The sequence below is a fragment of the Phalacrocorax aristotelis genome, chromosome 7 (genome assembly GCF_949628215.1).
Source record: "Phalacrocorax aristotelis chromosome 7, bGulAri2.1, whole genome shotgun sequence".
Lineage (NCBI taxonomy): Eukaryota > Metazoa > Chordata > Aves > Suliformes > Phalacrocoracidae > Phalacrocorax > Phalacrocorax aristotelis.
This window is the reverse complement of record NC_134282.1, coordinates 37030569-37051058: the sequence shown is the minus strand read 5'-3', so window position 1 is coordinate 37051058 and position 20490 is coordinate 37030569. Positions and strand designations below refer to the sequence as shown.

The window sequence follows — 20490 nt, the reverse complement described above, 5'->3', positions numbered from 1 at the left end:
AGATAGCAAGACTGATTATGGAGAATTCTGCATGTATTTTACAATTTCTCTCCACCAATAGATCAGTACCTAAGGTATTTCTGACAGGATAATATCTAGTGATAGTTCAAGTCATTACATCACTTTGTTTCATGTCTGCAGCATTTGTAGCAAACGGATTGCAGTCTCTTCTCATTTAAGCTAGCTCTGTGAACAGAAACATAATACCTTCCTTATGCTGAGTTGTCTTAAACAAAAAACCAAATATAACACACACACAAATAGATCAGTCCCCTAAAAGCTCCCCCTTTCATCTTTTCCTTCAAACTGAGGCATTTCACATCAATGGCTGTTCAATATTGTTTAGCACATTTCACCAGGGAATCCTGTGGCTGGCTGATATGTCACCCATTGTGATTTCTGGAGATGCTAGGAGACCACCACATCCAATAAATTTCAGTCCCAGTTGTCCACACTCAACAAATTTCTCAGTCCCACCAGTCCTAGACTGTGACAGCATGGACAAAGTAGATGCACCTTTAATTTCAGTGAAAAGATAAACCAAAAATACTTATCTCCAGTTCATACCCTGTTAACTGTGAAACATGTATGCCCTGAAAAATTTAAGTGTCCATAAGAAAAATATTTAATACTTGGTGTTTCTTCATATTTTCCTACCTTTTTGGTTCTCCTCTGATAGGCAAAAGAAATATCCTGCCTCTGTTCATTGCTGCGGTTTGTCAGGATGTTGATGATGGTGACCTCATCCACACCTACAGACATAAGACAAAGAGTTAAAGAAGTCGTCTTGTTACTGTTCTCTTTGTATTAATGTTCTCTGACACTCAAAAGATAGCATATGTGCTGCCTGGAGCAGAGCTCAGCAGCTCTCATTAGTTAGTATATGTCATGTCCTGGCCTTGGAGAAAGTGCAACCAGTTACAGCCCAAATTTTTGATGTGATACAGATCTTTGTGTACACAGGCATGTATAGACGTCAGCACAGTCTAGTTTGTGACCAGCTTTGTGACTTCTGTTTTCTGCTTCACTTGTGTGTCTGTGTACTTGTTTTCCGCCACTCAGTATTCTGCAAAAAGTTGCTCAAGAACAACACGCTTTAAAACTGACATGAGCTTGTACTTACTAACGCTCGCCCTGTCATTTTGGTAGTTTTCAATTAAGGCTTCTTAATAAAGCAGTTGCATTTACTATTTCACCCATCATCACTTAACTATCACTCCAAACATAAAAATGGGAAAATAAAACAGTATATTTCATTCTCTCAGGATCTCAGAGGCCCAGAAGACTGAAGGGTTTTTTGACCCTGGAAGAACTATGTATGTGCCACTTTTTTTTTTTTTTAAATTACCACTTAAAGATCCATGCTGAGTTTTAACTAGCATGCCTAGAGGACTTGGATGCTCAAACTCCCAACCTATCTTTTAATTAAGTGAACTATGTATCAATAAAGTTTAGTTTTAACTTAAGTTTTCCAAATCATGCGCTTAAATGCAACTGCAGGCTGAATGCAAAGACATCATTAAGATTAATTATAAGGTAAAAGCCAAAGCATGCATCTAGGATTAGATACTCTGGTTGTCAATAGAATCTAACGCACACCAAAGCTTTGGATCCTGTACGCGTCAAAGCATATAGAGAAAAAGTTTATGTTGTACAGAAAGCAGGATTTCCACATTATTTCCTAGATACAGCTACTTACTACTCTGTGTTCTTTCTAATGCAGGCAGCATCTTGTGACTTTTCCACTTGCTCCTGCCTACTGCTACTAACTTGCCCTTCAGCCTCCCTCTCATTTTCCCCGCTTCACTTGCTGCTCTCCAACTGGATTCTCCTAAACTTGCATTCTTTGGACTGGCACAGTTCTTCCTCTCATCACAATTCTCATCTGCAGCTTGGTCTTGGCGACTCAAAAGGTATCCCAGAGCCTGGTTAGACTTGAGGCTCTTGAGCTTCTTGAGATGAACCTGGAGCATCTGACTTATCTCCGTATCCTGAGATAGGGCTTAAACCCAACAGACATACAATTACCACACCCTGCAAACACCCATGTCTCTCAAAGCGGTCTCTGCAAGGACAGCTACCCTTTGTTTATTCATATCAGCAGAAAAAAATCCAGACAAGTTGTAGTTATATTCCCTTAACTAAATATTACCGTTTTATTAAACATTTTCTCTTACTATGAGTGCTTAGAGAAACTGCCTTTGCATGAAGCCAGTCTCCCTTACTCAATGGAAAATGTTTAGAAATGAAGCCCCCCTGCCACAAGGTAAAACAAAAGGATTGTTAGCAACAGATACGGTGCAGCCAGGGGGAAAAAAGAGTTAGGGTAACAAATAAGAAAACCAGTGTGGCACAATGACACTGAATGTATCTGAACAGAACTGAAAAGGTCAGCCCAGGTGTACTTAATCAAATGGTAGGTGGTTGAAATTTCCAAAGGCCTGGGGGTGAGGACACACTAGCTTGCTCAACTAAACTCTTATTTTGAATTTTATTTTCTTACTCTATATAAATAGCAAACACAACTACACTTTTCTTAGAATGCTTTGTAAAAAGATACAAGTGAAACAATTTGAGTCCCTTTCCCCAGTTCTCCAATGCACATTTGTGCCTGTATTGCTGAATTCAGCCCCTAGGTAAAATGTCCATTTGTATTTCATGAACATTATTGATTAACCAAAGCTCTGGACATCCCATTCAAACACATGTGGAAAATAACAGCACAGCTGGAAGTAATGTCCAGATAATGAAGTCTTCCAAACAGAAGAGTGAGCATAGCTTATAAACGGATGGACAGAGGAGACAGCCAGAACAGATCATTGTTACACTCAAATATCAAGCTAACCTATCACTATAGCTGTGTAACCATTTGTTTTGGACTATTTCTGGAGTGACTGGATGAAGCTTAGAAGAGGCAAAACTATTTCTAAATATTGCATGTCTAATACAGTGCATAGTCTTCTGCAGAAGAAAGATAATGTGTAACTAGTTATTTTTTCTGGTGAGTTGCATGCCAGGTTTTGAAGCAAATAGGTAGCTCTACTCTAGAGGTCAGAACAAGCCCAGAGTTTCGACTTGGGTCTCTCCATTTACGGCAAGTGTTATGAATGGCTTCTTTCACATTTACACACACATCAGTGTAAATTATGTTTTTTTGATAAAAAACAGGAAGTAAGGACTGCATGGGCAGCTACTAGCAGGCTCAGACCCCTGCCAGAATTCATCTACATTTATTTTCCTTATTACCCAAAGCAACCTCACCACAACTTGAAACAAAAGACTGCAACAGATTTTATAAAATTAATCATATAAAGTGTGAACGTTGCAAAAGACCTTTTAGCCCCTAGCTACAGAATCTAAAATGATGAGTCTAATCCAAAATTCCTTTCTCCCTCTTCACATTTTTCATGATGAAATACTGTACATGATAGCCTCGCGTCCTTAGCTCATGCTGAGGCAGACTTACATCAGCATTCCTACTCACACAAGCTTGGCCTGCAAAGCCAAAAGGCCCTGGAAAGCATCATATGTCTTAGTTAGAAAGTTTGATCTGGAAACATGCTGACTGCATGTTTCAGCTATAATCTGCTCCTTCACATTTTAAAGTGTTCCCATTTTATAAAAGAAAACAAATTCTCCCAGTCCAGAAATGGCCACACAGAGACAGACACGCAGACACTGGTTTTTTCAGCTGTTGCAGGGCCACAGCCTAGGCCAATATCTTAAGCTTTCTAATAAATTCTAAATTTAAACTATTCTTGCCATTCAAAAATGGCAAATGACATGTTCAAGTTTTATCACAATTCTCACAGATTCGAAGCCCACAAACGACTGCATCCAAGTTTCTTATTCGTAAGCTTTGCGGATGGAAATACAAAGTTAACTCATTGCTCTGGCATTTAATGGAAAAATCAGTGCTTGTACTTCACACTTGGGAATCATGCTGCATGGACAGGATGCTGACTCACATCTGCTGAGGTGGGGTGGAGCAGCTTAAACATTTTTCTTTGCTGTTCACTAAAAATCTCTGGAAGTTTCAGGCTAATGAAACAGAAGTTATTTCCAAATTTGTTTTGGCTTGGCAGATTTTATCAGCACATTTCTATCAATGGGCAACTGGAAACTAGACACTGTAGCTCACTTTTTTAAAAAAAAAAAGAAAATTCCTTACAGATGGAAATGTATTTGATGGGGTGGGTGGGGGAGGAGTAGATTGTAAAAAAAAAAAGCTCTCTGATTAATAACAACTTTTCTTCTAAAACAGGCAATCTGTTGTGCTGGTAAGATGGCAGTGTTATGGCTCAATCAGCTAAAAAAGAGGAAATTAACATAACCAAAATGATCAGGTAGTTGGGGTTTTTTTGTTTAAGAGAGACTGTATTTTAATTTCCACAGGCCAAAATGTTCAGCATTGTTCTGAACAAAATGGATAATATGGACAGTCACTTAACTTTCTAGGACCAGGTGAGAACAGAGCTAACATACTTTAATTTTGCAAGAGCTGGTGTACATTCATTCAGCTCATTTACTGGAATGCTGTTCTCCTAAGTTTCATTTTCAAAGGCAGCATGGATAGAATACCAGAAGCTGTTTCTGTCCTAACAGCATCTAGGTACTAGAGAGATCGTCAGTCTACATGAATGAATGAAATGGGATTGCAGCTGGCCTCAAATTATTAGTGGGAGATGCATGTGATTAGCCCTTGTGAGAGCTCAACACCACCCTATCTGGTACCAACACAGTCCTAGGACTATGTGACTGAGCTCATGATCTGCATTGTCTTATTTTCCTTAGATAAAACCCTGATCCCACTATAGTCAAAGGGAAAAATGTAGGTAAGACAAGACCATAATTTCAGCTCTGCTATCTTGCTTAGCAGGATTTCACCAAACCCAAACCATGTTTAGGTTTGGGATATTGGCAATGAGATATTTCTTTACTGATACTGTTAACATTCTAAATATGTGACTGATGCAGTTTGGTGTATTTCAGGCACTACCCTCCCACACCAGCATGTCAACAGACTTCCTCTAAACTTTTACTTCATAACATTAAAAACTCTGTTGAAAGTAATGGGCGTGTTGGATATACTAGAGAAACAGTGAATGCAATCTTACAGAAAACCTGTTATGGTTTACACCTCATCATTGTTTTACCAATTTCTGGATATAATGAATTTATTATAGATGTATGTTCTAAGTGCTTTCTTACCACAAGCCTGTGTTTGAATTCTGCCAGTCATGGAGTAGAAAAGCATACCATGAGACCTCAATGAAAGGTTGTGGTTTAGGTTACAAGTAATTAACCACTCACAACCTAGTCTGAGAATAAAATTATTTAACAAAGTATTTGAGGCCCACAAAGTCACAATGCTAGGGAATAACTCTGAAACAGAAAAAAAGAGACACTTCAGCAGTCTTCTTTCCTACAAAGAATTAAAAGGAAACCTAACATGCTGTTAGTACTCTTCTAGTTAGTTAGTTTCTTCTATTTAGGCTCATATAGTCAAGCTAATCTCTACACATGGCACAAAGGAGCTTTATACAGAAATTAAAACAGCCTCTTGTCTTACACAGCAAAAAGCCAACATTTACAAAGGACATGCTAAGGCACTAGATGAATTCGCTAGAAAAACTAAATAGCATCCAAATGTCATTGCTGTGCCAGTTTCATTACAAAAGGACCAAGCCAGAACTCTAACAAGTTATTTCCATTATGCAAACCCTAGGCTGAACTACTGCAAACTGATTATAAAATCATCTAGTGCCTTTTTTGCACATCCCCCTTTCTAGGATATATATATATATATATATATATATATATAAACCCCTGCATTTAATTCAGCTCCGCTCAAAGCTCAGCAAAGGGCTGGGCAATATAGGTGTGCAGTATAGTTTTTGCAGATAGATCTAAGCCCCAATAAACACATTACACCATTTCCCACAGATCCCACAATAGATAATTCCTCAGAGGTTGGCTATCTATCTGAAGAGTGTGAATTAATGCTGGAATATTTAGATATTATACAGAGCAGAAGAGTCAGACACTCTACCCCAGATCTTTGCCCTAAAACAAATATATGGCTTTTATTTAGCCAGTAAAATAAGTTTTACCCATTTTACACACAGTCACCAAAATGGAGATGCATGACTCTGATTCAGGGAGTTTGCATTATTAGGAAACAGCTGGGTGATTAATTGCACGGTAACTTTTCAAAAATGGGCCATCCTGACAGTAAATACCGTACTTGCGTATTGTTTATATAAAAATGCAGAAGGTATACCCAAATGATTTTTTTCCCAGAGATAAGACTTCATGGGACAAAATACCCATAGTACTGCTATAAAGGATACAATTTGAAAGACTGCTTTGATAATTGTGAAATACAGACCCATTATAGCATGTAAAGACCTAGATTTTCAAAACAAAGAAAGGGCTTGGATTTCAGGTACCAGCGGTCCTTTATCCTGTATAGAGTAAAGCCCCCAAAATGCTTGGTTCTTATGCCCATGTTTTTTGACACTGACTACCTCAACCACAAAAAAGAGCTTGCGTATTTATTTACAACCTGACCTGTAATATCTCTCCATCTTAAAACAGAATGAGGAAGTCATTATTACTCTTTACAATTCTACGATAACTTACATTGCTTATTTCTACCCTCTGCATAAAATGCAAACTAATTGCTAGAGAATCGGTAATACTTCCTAGGGAAAAGGTAGCTGCTGTGGGTATGTACTGTTTGTTTATTATGAGTGTTATATTTTGAGCTCAAGAACTACAAAAATATTTCCCAGAAATATTTTAAAACTTTTTCTTGCAGAAGAATTTCCCTGCATAGCTGCTTACATCACTGTTTGTAGAAAACCAGTTCTTGTCTGGATGATTCAGAATTTTCATTTGGGAAAAACCCCGTAAATTTTAGAGAGCTCACATTTTGGCAAATTTTCTGACTTAGCAGATGAAAATATCCTGTAACCAAGCATTCAAAGTACAGGGAAACAGTAATTGGAAGAAGGGCCCTAACAGTCTTGGTCTTCATTCCCCCTCCCCGCCTCCAATACTTCCTTTGAGAGAGTCTTTATGGTGGAAGATTCAGTATTACAACCATAAAAGGATTCTCCCCTTTAAAGACACCTTCCCAAAAAAGCTCCTGCATAACAAGCTAATAAGCAGAGACAAGCTAAATCCTACAAACATGCAGGTCCATGAATAAGTTTCCCTATTATTTGTTCAAATGGTTGGGAGTCATCTTTCTAACAAAGTGTTTCCATGTATTTTAAAAACAAACTCAAACTGCTCATCTTCACTGGAAGAAAGTGAAAAAATGATGAGAACTTGATTTTTCTGACTAGAAAAGCTTTTGTACTGCCTACAATACGACAATTTCATTTTGCATTAACAGCTTGAGTGTTAAAATGTGTAAATTTGTACCTATCCTGAAAGTCTGATGGTATATTTGACATATTTAGATTTGCCCTATAATCAGAGCTGTAAAATATGATTAAGCCTAGACAACACTCTATGTACACACAACGCATCTTCTGCCAACACACAATGACATTTACTCCTTCTCTTGCAAGAGAATTTTTAAAATAAAAACCATAAAATGATTCAAAATCAGAACTGAACCTACTTCAATGAGCAGACAAGGGATTTCTCCAGTTCAATTAAGAAATCTTGTGAAAGGAAGCCTCATGCTTGTTAGGGAGGGGCAATATTTTACATTTTATAGCAAGTCAAACATGTGCTTTGCTGGCACTGATGGAAGACTCTCCAGTTGTTTCTGATGAAAAACTGTTTGGTTTTTAAATTTCTCCTTCTCCTAACATGTAGGCAAAAGACTTGGCAGTTCCAGCTATGCCCAGCTGTTGCTCTTCTGCCTGGAGGAAATCTGGAAAGTGTGGCACACCCTTTCTTTGTTACAGAGCAGAGGAGAGAGAGGGAGGATCACTGCCCTGGGAGTATCCACAAGGTATTACTCCAGAGTTGTAGATCATACTCCTGTACTCCTGATAGTTTCAGTATACCAGGCTTTTCCATGCAGCTGCATCTCGTCCCTACTCCATCATGGTCTCCTAATAGTCGGTGGAGGATCCTGACACTGATATAAGGAGATGGAAACTTACCTGTGGGCCTGGCTCATAGAAGCAAATGACTCTCACATTGCCCTGCCTCTGAAATACTGCAACGTGATTTCCAAAACCATATTCTGTTGTTTCTAGGACTTTCTTTGACCCCAAATTAATACAAGATACATGAGCATCTGGTTCAAAACCCAGAAGAAAAGTGTTCAAATAATCCCTATTCAGCTGTCTAGAGCACTGAAAGGAAGAAGAAATATCAAATCCAACAATCCAGTAGAAATCTGATTCAGAGCTTTGTCCCAAATCACTGCCACAGAAGTTGACACCTCATTCTCAGTGGCAGAAAAGTAATAGAATTTGAAGTACTGATGAGTCAAGAGAAAAAAATGGACATATTCACTGACAACCTCAACAACTCTTGGCCACAAACTTCAAAATCATATTCAAAGTGTGTAGTTCAAAATCTAACTTGGTCAAGATTTCATGAGTGAGGTCTGAGAAATCCAGCACCTCCTAAAACAGGCATCCTTGAGTAAGGATATTAAAACATTGGTCTTGGGACACAGTACAATTTGGTTGGTTGGCTGGTTGTTTTTTGCCCATGTTCCTCACCTTTGGTCTTGATGGCAGTTTCTATGGCTGCAGCATCCCGTTCAGCATCAAAATTTGAATAGGCCTTAACTGTGGCATATGCACTTGGTGGGAGAGAATGCTAGAAGAAAAAGAAGAAAAATGAGCTCAAAGTTAAATCATGTCATCCTGTCCACACTGCAGTTAATAAAACATGTGCCTCTTGGTTAACTGGTATTTAGCCAGCAAATTTTTAAATACAAGAACTACCATTGGTTATCTGTGAAAATGGAATTCTGCGAAGAGCCACCAAACTCTGTTATCCTGATTCATGTTGTCCAGAAATCCACTCACAGCCAGGCTTATTATAACAATTAATATATATAAATGGATACATATTATTGCAGCAAAAACCTAACACATTCCAAGTTTACTCACTAAACCTCAATATTCTGAAATTCGGAGTTTTCTGGCTAGATCTGAAGGAAATCGACTACAGAAAGCTAATTCAAAAAAAGTTTAAGTATCTGCATGAAAATCTGAAGTATTTGAGATTTGATGCCATTACTTTGGATTACAGGCTACAATTTAAAAAAAAGTAGAGGGAGATGGAAGGCTAACAACAAGTAAGTCAGAAAAAGTTTTGTGCCCAATCTCATGGACTTTAAAAGATAACACCAAGAAAACCCTTTAAAGCCTATCATTCTAGAAAGCAGAAGTTACAATTTCCTTTTGAAACTCTATACCGGCAGATACTTGGTTTAAGCAGCTTGGGGCTAACAAAACCAAATGACATTTCAAATTACTGCTGCTAAAAATAAGGGGACTTGCAGGTAAGTTCACTTAGTAAATAGTCACAACATTTTAGAAGCTATCAGATTTAATCAGCTGTTTATTACTGTCCTCTCCTGAAGATTATAGCTTCAAATAAGAAGTCATCAGAATAGAGATCCAATTTTTATCAACTGGTTCAGTGTAAGCGAACAGTTTAGCTCGCATCACCTCCCATGGGCAGGTTAAACTGAACCACAGTTTTTCATATAAATAGCTGAGAAATATTCACAAATCCCACCCTGCTGAGTTCAATTTAGAGACCTAAACCTCTGGCAGAAAGGTGTAGTGACTAACACCTGAAATTGCCACAGTTGTTTCTTAAGTGAATGAAACACAACTAAGCTTTCTTTGTAAAGATCCCCAGAAACTTTTGTTTCAGTCCTTAACTCCAACAGAAAGCTGGGTTCTTAAACAGGACTAAGCTATCTTAAAGTCCCTGGAGGATCTTTTTACATGAAGATTATTAAAAGGAGGGCAAGCTTTACCTAAAAAATGCCATGGTTTTTTACTATATTTGACTCTAACCTGTAGAGGTCACACTGCCCCGAACAGATTCCTCTGGTACCAACCACTGTACCTTCTGGAGACAATCTGTGTTGTGCTGTGGAGATGGGAAGTAACAAAAGCACCAATGAACGGAACCATTCATTCTTTTGCCTCTTACCATCAGCTCGATCTAGCAAAAGTGGCCCCAGTTTGGCCCATGGCCACACCACAACACACAGCCTTTCCTGTTAGCAGATCAAATTGCTAACAAAAACAGTAAATGGATATGCGCAATGCAGCCTCAGAGAAATCTGTGTGTCTGAAAGATTCCTAAACCAAAACCCATTAGTATACACAATCATGCGGCGCTTCTATCTAATTAACCAGCACTGCTGGACAATCTGAAGCAAGTCACCTGGTGAGCTTAGCAGAGTTGGTTACCTCTCCTTCCACTCTGCTTGAAGTATTTTCTGAGTCATTTGGACAGAGTATTTTTATGTAAGATGATATAATACACTGGGAAAATACACAGCATATTTGCAATTTGGGAGCCATCTTTTGCTCTGTCCTTCCACTCAATGTAAGCAACAAGTTGGATTCAGATCCCCTGACACTGGCCAGAAGACCCAGGAAGCACCATGTACGTATGTATACCCAAAAAAGACAGAAACCTTTTGCTGGCTACTCTACGAGTAAATGGACTGTCTTCAAATTCAGCAACCACAAAGATTATGCTTTACTCTCTCAGGTAACTGTCTGAGTACTTCTGTGGAGTAGCCACAGGCTTCTCAGGGTGATTATTCTGCCTATTAAAACCAGCCATTTAAATTCCAGACTATATGGTCTCAAGTTACTCTGGTGTACTACTATATATGACAGCGTGAGTACTGTATGTTTTCAGACAAGAGTTTCTCCAACTGACTTTCCATCGAGTTCAATACGAAATTTCCAGGATCTGACAGTAGAAGTCCAGCTAATGTGCAACTGCACAAGCAGTCTGGGCCAGACTAAAGCAAATAAATAAATTTTTTTTTCCTCCCCACATATCTGGCATGCTTCAGAGGTCCTCCAAACTGGTTTACTTCCTCTGAGCTTGATGAATTCAATCCTGTTGGGAAAAGCAGAACATGAGGGAGAAGCATATATCACTAACAGGAAAGCAGAAGGGGATTAATTTCGTCTAAAAAACCAGGACCCTTTCAAGGCATCTACATCCCAGTAATCCCTGTCCTTGAAAAAAATCATCAGTCACATTTGAAAACTGAGTAACTTGACATCACCCAGCAAGTAACCTATAAAGTCTTGACTAAAACATAGGCTTCCAGTTCTCAGTGCAAAGATGGAGCACAGGATGAAGCATAACAGCAATACCTTCCTTACAGAATCTTTCTATACTCTCTTGTGCAGAAGCTGCAAGCAGAGGTTAACTTCAGATCAACTCCCTCTTTTCCTTAAAGGAGGAAGAAGATAATACCAGACTGAAGCAAGCAGGCCAGTTTCTTTGTCTTGAAACAAATCAATCGCTATACCACTGATGCGGAATGCACAATTTCCTTATTGCACAAGACAGGACTTGGGTTCAGCTGCGACTATTCTATACCCTCAAGGTTAAAAACCTTTTTATCTGAGAAAAATGGGTGGTTGAAGTACTGTGTTTCACATCAGTTAACTTACTGAATCATTGCTTAGGGGAACTGGGCAAATCCTTATGCAAACTAGCTGCTCAATAATTCTGGCTTCCAACTTAGGATCTACAGAACAAACCAGCTGCCTGGTATTTCTTACACTCTACAGCAGGATTTCTGATGAAAATGCTGACACGGAAAACATTAGACTTTTGCAACTACTCACAAGCATCATGGAAAAAACATTTCTGCCCTTGAGAATAGATTGCTCAAATATTATTCCAAAAGTAATTCTCTGTTGAAACAAACATGGCCAAGAAATCTGAAGACTTGACTGCTTTTGGAGTACAAAATCAGCTTTGTTACTTACCTACAGCGCACTAGCCAGTTCTTTGCAACAGCTCTTTCAAAAGATCATGTGGTGTAATTTATTTCACAACAAGTAACGAAAATAGCCAAAAAGTTTGCTCGTACTGAGCTCAGATCTGGAGTTACCAGCTATAAAAGTATAGCAAGTTTATAAGCAACATGATGAAATAATGCATGCATAAGATTCACTTCCTCTTCAGTGACAATCACAGAACCACAAATTCATGGCGTGGTATCCTGACACTACACTGGTAACCCTACCATCTAATGTTGCAATGTAAGAAAACAAAGAGAGCATGGCTTTCTGGTATTTCAATAAAACTATCAAGCAAATGCAGATGTGGTGGAAAACACACAATCAAAACTAAGATTCTTTACACTATTCAAAATAGAAAATGAGAAAAGAAGTTTGAGAAAATAGTTTTTTTCAAGAGGTAAGTTTGGTTTTGGTGAAAATCACTACAGGAATCAGATCACCAATATTTTAATCTCCATTAAGTAATGTTCTCCATTTTTAATTGGAAAAAATAAAAAAAAAAAAGAAAAAGAAAAGAAAACTCGGAAGATATCAGCAAAAGCGAACACATTTCCATCTTCTCTTATCATCTTTAACTCACTTGTTCCTTTGGAAGAAAGAGGGACCACAGATGTGAATTAGCCACTTAGTTTGTCCTCTTATCTCCTTCATATGGCCCAGCACATGAATATGGCTCATGCTACTGGCCAGTGTGGATAATCACTGGAGGTAACTTAGAAATTAAACTTATGTTTTTAGAAAAGGTACAGCATTGAAGAAGCTTTCAAGGTGGAATGCAGCTGATATGTGAGGAATCCATTCTACAGAAGTTCCCTAGTAACTTTAGATGTCGGCAATGCCAGGAGAACTTGGCATACTGACTCTAAGAAGAGTTGTCTGGAGGGTGGAGCAGTGTGAAGGCATTGCTGCCAGGCTCTGTGATAAATAGGAACTCGAGGTACCATGGAGCTGGTGCGCTGGATATTTGCTACCCTGGGCCAAAAGTCAGTCATACTTTTGACAAAATGCTGTTCTTTTGGTGAACTTTGCTCATTATATCATTATAATACCGAAACACACCTCCATCCCAAAAGTTACCCGCCTCTATGGTGTGACCACCCCTCACTGGTCATGCGCTTTCAACTTCTTCTAGTCTACGCTTCTAAACGTAAAGTGAGGAGATTTTACACCAATCATAATAAAGGTATGTATGACTAGAGCTACTCAAGCTCCACCTGAAAGATAAAAATAGTATAAAATATGTGAAGAGAAAGAGGGTGTTAGGGAAGATACCACTGCATACCACTCTGACTTCTGGGACCAGTCGATGGGCTCAGCCCTCTCCCCCCCATCAGGACACCTTTGGGTAAGATTGGAAACCTCTACAGAGCCACTTTAAATCCCTAACATATTAGAGCTGCTTTTCTTCATATTAGAGTCGCTTCATATTTGTTTAGCATACTTGTAGCCTAGCAGTGTACTCTTATCTTTGGCATTTATTTGTGTCTTGTAACCAGCAATCTTATCACCAGTAATCCAAAGAACCTGTGTATCTGTTGCTTTAATAAACTGCACTATTTGTTAATCTAGCTGTGATTATTCTCATTGAACATAACCAGCCTGGGCATCTGCCAAATCAGTTACTAAGAACAAATACTCTGATTAGTGGTTACTTCTACAACCCTTAAAAAATAAACTGTTGAACAAGTCTGAGACTAAGACTGGTCTTAGCCGCACCTAGACTCCTCTCAAAGAAGGAGTTTAGAAAGCAAGGGAGTGCTGTCTGAACCTCATGACTCAACGGTAGGAGCCACTCCTCAGACTCCTACTATTAACACAGCAGCCGGTCAGAAGAACTGTCATATTTAGTTGCCTCATATAATTGTCCTATGGCTTACAGCCGCTTTGTGGCTGAAAACTGATCACTGCTGACTAGGTTTTTAGTCAACGTAAATTTAAGTAGAAGAGATGTGTGGAATATTGTAAACTGTTCAGTTCAGTACAATTGTTGGTAGAGAGCTCAGTAAAAGAAACAAGATGTGGCATTTAAATAAAACAAACTTTTTTGGTTTAGATAATACTACTTACATCTCCTTCAAGGCTGAGCTTGCTTAAAATTTCATGGACAGTAGACATCTTGAAAGAATGCTGGAGGAAGATAAAAAAATAAAACAAGTAGACTTAAATATATTTATGATTATATCAGCATGTTATATAGTCCTAAAACGCTGCAGCACTGAAGGTGACGTAGTCCAATGAATCTGCTAATCCCAAGCAAGAAAGCAGATTAAGAGTTTCCACACCACACTACCATTAATAATGAACAGTGAGAGGTCTTCATTCTATTGTACAATAAAAATTTATCTTTACTCCTTAAAAACCCCCCATTTCTTCTGCATTTTAAATACCTAAACTTAGGGACTGGAAAATCTCTACCTTAGAAACAGAATCAACTAAGCCTACAACTCAGCACTAGGAAAATTGTGCAGAAACATTATAACCTGGTCCAGCTCAAAGCCAAAAAGCAGCAACAGGTAGTAGCATTTAAATCAGATGCCCAGTTCCTCAAGTACTCAAGGAATACACTGAAACTATTTATATTCCTCCTGGACACAGGCCACAAATGCCTCCAGTATAGTATGGTTTTGTCATGGCTCCCCAGTAATAAGAATCACAGGACAAACACCAGTCAGTAACGTGATTGTCAGATACCAGGTAACAAGGACGCTCTTAAAACAATAGCTCCAAAAGTGACAGCCATTGAGGCAAGACAATTAATATCATTGCTCCATTGCCAGAACCTGCATAATGCCTTGCTAACATGTATAAAGAAAAACAGGGAAAAACCCAACCCTGAGATAGGTAATACATGTTGCAGAAATGAACACTGATGTGATATGCTTATGTTACAATGCCCCGTCTTTTTTCAACTCCGGTTTCTGGTCAGGGAAGTTTGCAAGAGCTGTATTACTGTTTTACTGGAAGGGTCTCTCAACTAAGGAGGAAATTTTTTCCAAAGGTTATAAGCCAGAGGCTTGATGCATTCCCAAAACTCTGCTCTCAAATTCCTCTACTGGAAGGACACTGCTACTCACACGACCTTCTAGCCATCCAGGTTGGCACCTTCTGCAAATGTTATTTTGCCTGTTGGAATTAAAGCTTGTTTCTCAGGAACTCTACAATCAAGCTATAGAGAGCATTATCAAACAGGGAAAAGAGTTGGCTTGATGAGAGGTAGGAGAGAAAGGACAGCAAGACCTCAAGATGAGTGACATTCCACTAACTGATAACTAAGCCTGGAACCAAAATTGCACTGTTTTCAGCCTCACTGGGTGCCACTCCCTTCAATTCCACGCTGTCACCAGTTCCCCCAATCCAGCTCCCAGATACCATGCCCTCCAAGCCAACTCCCAGCTATTGTGCAGCTAGGCGTAGGTATGTTCTTTCAGCTGGTTTTCAGATTCTTTTTTTATCCTCCATCAGCCCCGACACTATCAGAAGAGTAACTTTCTCAGGCAAGTAGTACTAGCTGCCCAGGCAAATTTCCTAGACAAACCAAAATCCTCTCTACTCAATGACCAATCTGAAACCAAGAGCTCAGAGAACCAACGTGAAGTGTGAAATAGTTTCTTAATAATGGAGATCTGGTTAAAACTCTAGAACAAGTGTTTATTTTTTTGGTTTAGCTCTTGCAAACCTCCTGTACATCAAGAGGAAAGCCAAGAAATCCTTACTTGTAGCAGATATAGCAAGTGTTAAGAGAACAAAATGCAGAAACACAATTACATGGCTTTTGTTGCAAAATTGCTGTAATCACACCTTTTCTCACTTAGAATACAGAAAGAAAACCTTTCGTCTTCTGAAGCAACCTAGGTATAAGTAACAAAAGTAACTTAACTACAAAGAAAAATTAATATCCCAGGGGAGGAAAAATAAGACAGAGAATGAAAATCAGTCATGCATCAACTTACTGGAGAATAAACCTTTTTCAGAGCAAAAATCCAACCCAGCCCTGTAAAGATAGGCTGCAGAAGTTGTAGTAAGCTGCTACCTGCTGTTGGCAGTATTAACCACGCTGGTTAGAGGAGGATAACTTATTACTGAGTTATTAAATCCTTAGTGGTTACTCTTAATAAAATGAAGAGCCTAACAATGAGACCTTTGTACTCTGATAGTATTACAACCAATAGCAAAGATGAGCAACTGAAGTCCTTTAGTCTTGCTCATCACAAAGAACTAAAAAACACCAGTGAAAGCCGAAGCAAAGCAACTGCAGTATAATCTTTTACTAAACAATCACTGAACAGCTTTTTGCAAGACTCCTGTTTCTAAATCAATTAAAAACCACATTGAATCAGGCTTGTTGGAACAAACCACTTGAACAGAATCCAGGAACAGAACTAACACACCCTCATGTAGATCTGGCACCGGGAAGTTCATATCATCAGCACGCAACAATGCTATAGCAACGGACCGCCCATCAGCAGAAAGCTGGCAAAAGAAAGAATATGGAAGTTTTTGCAAGAATCTTTGCAGAGAAAGACCTTTACTCAGAGAACAAACACATCCCTTGTCACATCCTGCTTTGTAATGCCCTTGTATTTGAGAACAGACTCCCACTGTTCTCTGATGGGCTGATTTTATGTAGTTTTGACAAGCTCTGAGTGGGTTTGAACATGTAGAGAGAAAATGCTTGCACTAACTTGTTCTTCCTTACACTGGAAAAGAATCAGCTTCTACCTTCCAGCTGTAAACTAAAATACTTTGATGCCTTAAGGCAAGTTTCTACAACCGGTTTTCCTCCTAAATCCACATTACATAGTCCAAAATCATAATGTTATTCTACTAAAAGAAACAGCATCTGTTTTGACCTCAACCCCCACAGTAATCACTGGTTTGCAAATATGTTATTTTATTGGGCCTAGTCTAAGCTCAGTACCTTATCCCCATAACTGTTTGTGACAGAAGAGTGTGTGTTTAAAACCAGCCCCATCTCTCAATACCCTGGAATAGCTCACGTACATTACAGCAGAAAAACCCCACGTAATCTATGGAAAAAAGTGTCAGGTATGCACAAACAACTACATTGCTCAACAAGCAGAGTCAGCATTTTAAGAAGCACTTATACTCTTGCAGACAGAGACTGAGCAAAGGGTGTTCCCAGACATCTGAGCCAAGGAAAAGGCATCCCCCAGAATGAGGGAACGGAAACTCACTCAGAGCACATTTGCATCAGGTCTCCAAAAACTAGGGCAAGGCCTGGCAACAGAGGAGATGAGGGAGAGCGAGGAAGATTCACAATGTCTGCTGTAAATGAAATATAATAACTCAAAATAATTCATTTATATACAGTGCTAATCACATGCACAAAGGAGCCTAGCTGGATCTCCCCAAATCACCTGATAGGGTTTAGCAGATCATTTAAAGCCACTACTTGGAGAAAAAATTATCTTTAAAGAAAAGGATTTCAAAAACCATTAAGCCACACTGCCACAAACATACTTGAACTGTTCTATTCCACAGACACTGCTAATAACGCAGGAGATGTTCCATTCCAGGAAGATACTATGCACATACAAAATTAAGGACTTTTATTTCTTCAAATTCAAGTTATTCTCACTTCTGAGACTTTACAGAAAAACTTTCTTCTTTTTAAACAAGGCAAACCGTTCCATACATTAACTAATGGAAGCCATACTCACTAGGGCTGCTTGTCACAACTAGCTCCACCAACAGAAGACATACATAAGGATGGATCACTCAGAGGTTACAAAAGACTCTTTCATTCCTGACCTACGTGTCGGGGTCTGCACATCTCTGTGCAGACACACCATTTGCATATGAACATAACAACTAACATCAAACAGAATTAAAGCTTCCATGCATAAGAACACAACTTGCTCCTGCATGACTATCCTAAAATCATTACACATTTCTTCCAGTTAAAATACATAGCAACATTCCTTTGCCCTACCTCCCCTCCTCATTTGAGGAGCAGGAAGTGGTGTCCAAGCTGACTCAAGATACAAAAGGCAACAGCAAGGTCTCAGCAATTCTGCTCATGGCTGGGACAGGGTGGGAGACCTGTGCCGAAAGCCTGGCTCTGTGAGCAAGGAATTGCACAGGACTCCCTGGCACACTGTGAGTGAGAGCAAAGGCAAACCTCGGGTAAGGACTGGCTACCCAGAACAAGCCCTGCACAAGGGCTTCTCTTCTGCCCATGGCTGCGGCTGCATCTGCAGGAGTGCCAGCATTCGCAGCCACACCCTGGGGGAGAAGGGAACGGGCCGCTGCCCCAGGCAGAGCCAAGCACGGCGACTCGACCGGGCTCAGGCGCGGGGTAACACCAGCCTCGCTACACCGGAACAAATGCTGCCTTGAGCAGCTAGCGAGGCTGGCTGGCACAACAGACACAGCCCGAATCTCTGCGAGGCTCCGGGCTGAAAAGTGAATTTAGTGTCATCGTTAATCCAGCTACGCCTTTCTGTACCTTAACGAGGAGAAAAAAGTATTTGGTGAAGTTTGATGAAGCTAGGGACCCGTTCCTCTTTCGTGAGCGCTGCCGCCACACCCAGTGTTAGCGTGGGGCGCACGAACCTCTCCGGGGGCAGCCTCGCCCGTCACGAAGCCGAGCCCAGAAAAGTAACGGCCGGGTAATGCCGAAGGAAGAGGAAAAAAGAGCGGAGCGCAGCACTAGCCGCAACCAGCCGCCGCCCCGCTCCGCGGCCGCACAGCGCCCACTCCCTTCCCTCCCTCCCTCCGGGGAAGAGGCTACCGCGGCCCGACACCCGCCCGCGGCCCCAGCGGCCCCGCCTCCCCCCGCTCCGTGCCGCGCTGGCGGGGCAGGGGCGCCCCACGAGCGCTCACCTGGCCGGGGCGGGCGGGCGTGTGGCTCTGGCGGCGGCGACTGCTCTGGCAGCGGCGACTGCTCTGGCAGCGGCCCGGGCGGGTTTTTTTTTGTAGGGCCTGGCGGGCCCGCCCCGCCCCGGCGCCCCCCCCGAGCCGGCGCTGACTCACCCGGCCGCTCCCGCCTCCCGCGGCAGGAGCGCGAGAGGGACGGGGTGGGCGAGGGTAGGTCAGGAGTGGCTTCTTCCTCCGCGTTCGTCGCCCGGGGGGCTCCTGAGGTTCCGGAGGAGGCGCCGGGGGTAGCCCCTGGGGCGCAGGGGTCGGGACTCAGCCGTAGCCACCCGGCCCCGCTGGAAGCTGCTTGCTAGCCGCCCACCTTTCAGGCGGGAGGAAAGCGGACCCCGCGGCGCTGCCTCGTGACCCTGGGGAAGGCAGCCCCCCCTTACCCCCTGCCCTCTCCCCTGCGTTACTGGGACAGCAGGTCGGCGTTGCAGCCTCTGCTTTGTCTTCCCCGACACAGCACGGCCGCGATGCTGCTGGGGCTCTCGGGCAGGGCACACCACCTCATTCCCAGGCACAGGGGGAATGCCACGCTGCAGCCCAGCGGCCCGGACCCCTAACCCTATGTCCCGCCCGCTGGGCGCTCGCTGCCACCGAGGCCCAACTGCATCCTCCTGCTCTGGGCTCATACGCAGTGAACCGAGCTCCCGACAGCTTGCAGCTACAGCCGAGCCTGCTTGGCACCAACAGCGTTTAATAATCAGGGCTTAGAGTTCAGTCTATGAATCCCGAGTACCTCAGCTGTGAGAAGTCTGAATAATATATCCGGCTAGCAATAAATGCTGGAGGACCAAAGCACAAGTTCTGCTCTGAGCCTCACTGACTCATGCTCAGACAACCCGGAACGGGCATGCCACACCCAGAATGGGGGGTGGGAAATCAGAACTGCTGCCAGTCTGAGTAGTAAAAAATAAATCACTGGTAACAAAACCAACATATAGTTAAAAAGTATTTGCAAAACAAGATCTTCAGTTGGATCACTTTAGGTTCGTTTCACCACAACAGAGTGGCCAATTTACTGGGCATCAGTCTCAAATACTTCAGAAAAAAGCAAGCGCTCCCCATTCCCAATACATGCAGTTATTCCTGCAATTTAAGTGTGTTTTTTTTAATCCCCTGCAGGTGAATACCTTTAGGTAGTCCTTTTAAGAATACACTGTCACAGAGTGGTTTTGATTCTGCAAAGAGATATTTGTCTCTGCTGTAAGGGTTTTTTATAGGCATAGACAGAGGTAGAGGTGTCTTCTGGCAGACAAAGACGGTAAAAACGTTTTAAGCTTGGCCAGGTGCATAAAAACAGTGGTAGCAAAAGCAGGCAAGCACAAAACAGACACAAGAACATGGGCGAGGGACAAAGTAATTGCTGGGATGAAACAAGACCAGAGATACAAAAAAGGAGAATTAAGAAATGCTACACTAGATTTCAAATGTTGCATGGAGGCAACAGAGTGGACAGGTGAACTGGTTACTGCAGGAGAACATGATGTTAACAGCCCTTTTCTGAATAAACAAAAGTGACATGAAGAGGATAGCTGTAGGAAGAGGCATATCATGGCACAGGGTTTTGTCAGAGAACATCATCAGTGCCAGTACTGCA

General features: G+C 41.3%; 1 protein-coding gene across 5 annotated transcripts in view; it reads right to left on the bottom strand.

Moving 5' to 3' along the window:
• ANXA2 (annexin A2) overlaps positions 1 to 20490 on the bottom strand; it is a 37579-nt gene that overhangs the window by 11897 nt on the left and 5192 nt on the right. Inside the window, exons 1-4 of one of the 5 annotated variants that reach the window (XR_012661666.1) lie at positions 18855 to 18974; positions 14076 to 14135; positions 8700 to 8799; positions 658 to 752 (exon numbers count right to left, since the gene is read on the bottom strand). Coding sequence is in view for 3 of the 5 variants with exons in the window: in XM_075100121.1 (XP_074956222.1) it covers positions 658 to 752; positions 8700 to 8799; positions 14076 to 14123 (243 nt within the window). In the remaining 2 variants the exon portion in view is untranslated. Of the gene's footprint in view, positions 1 to 657; positions 753 to 8699; positions 8800 to 14075; positions 14136 to 18477; positions 18790 to 18854; positions 19066 to 20490 lie in introns of those variants that run through there. The other 4 variants (XR_012661667.1, XM_075100121.1, XM_075100119.1 and 1 more) reach the window with 4 other exon arrangements.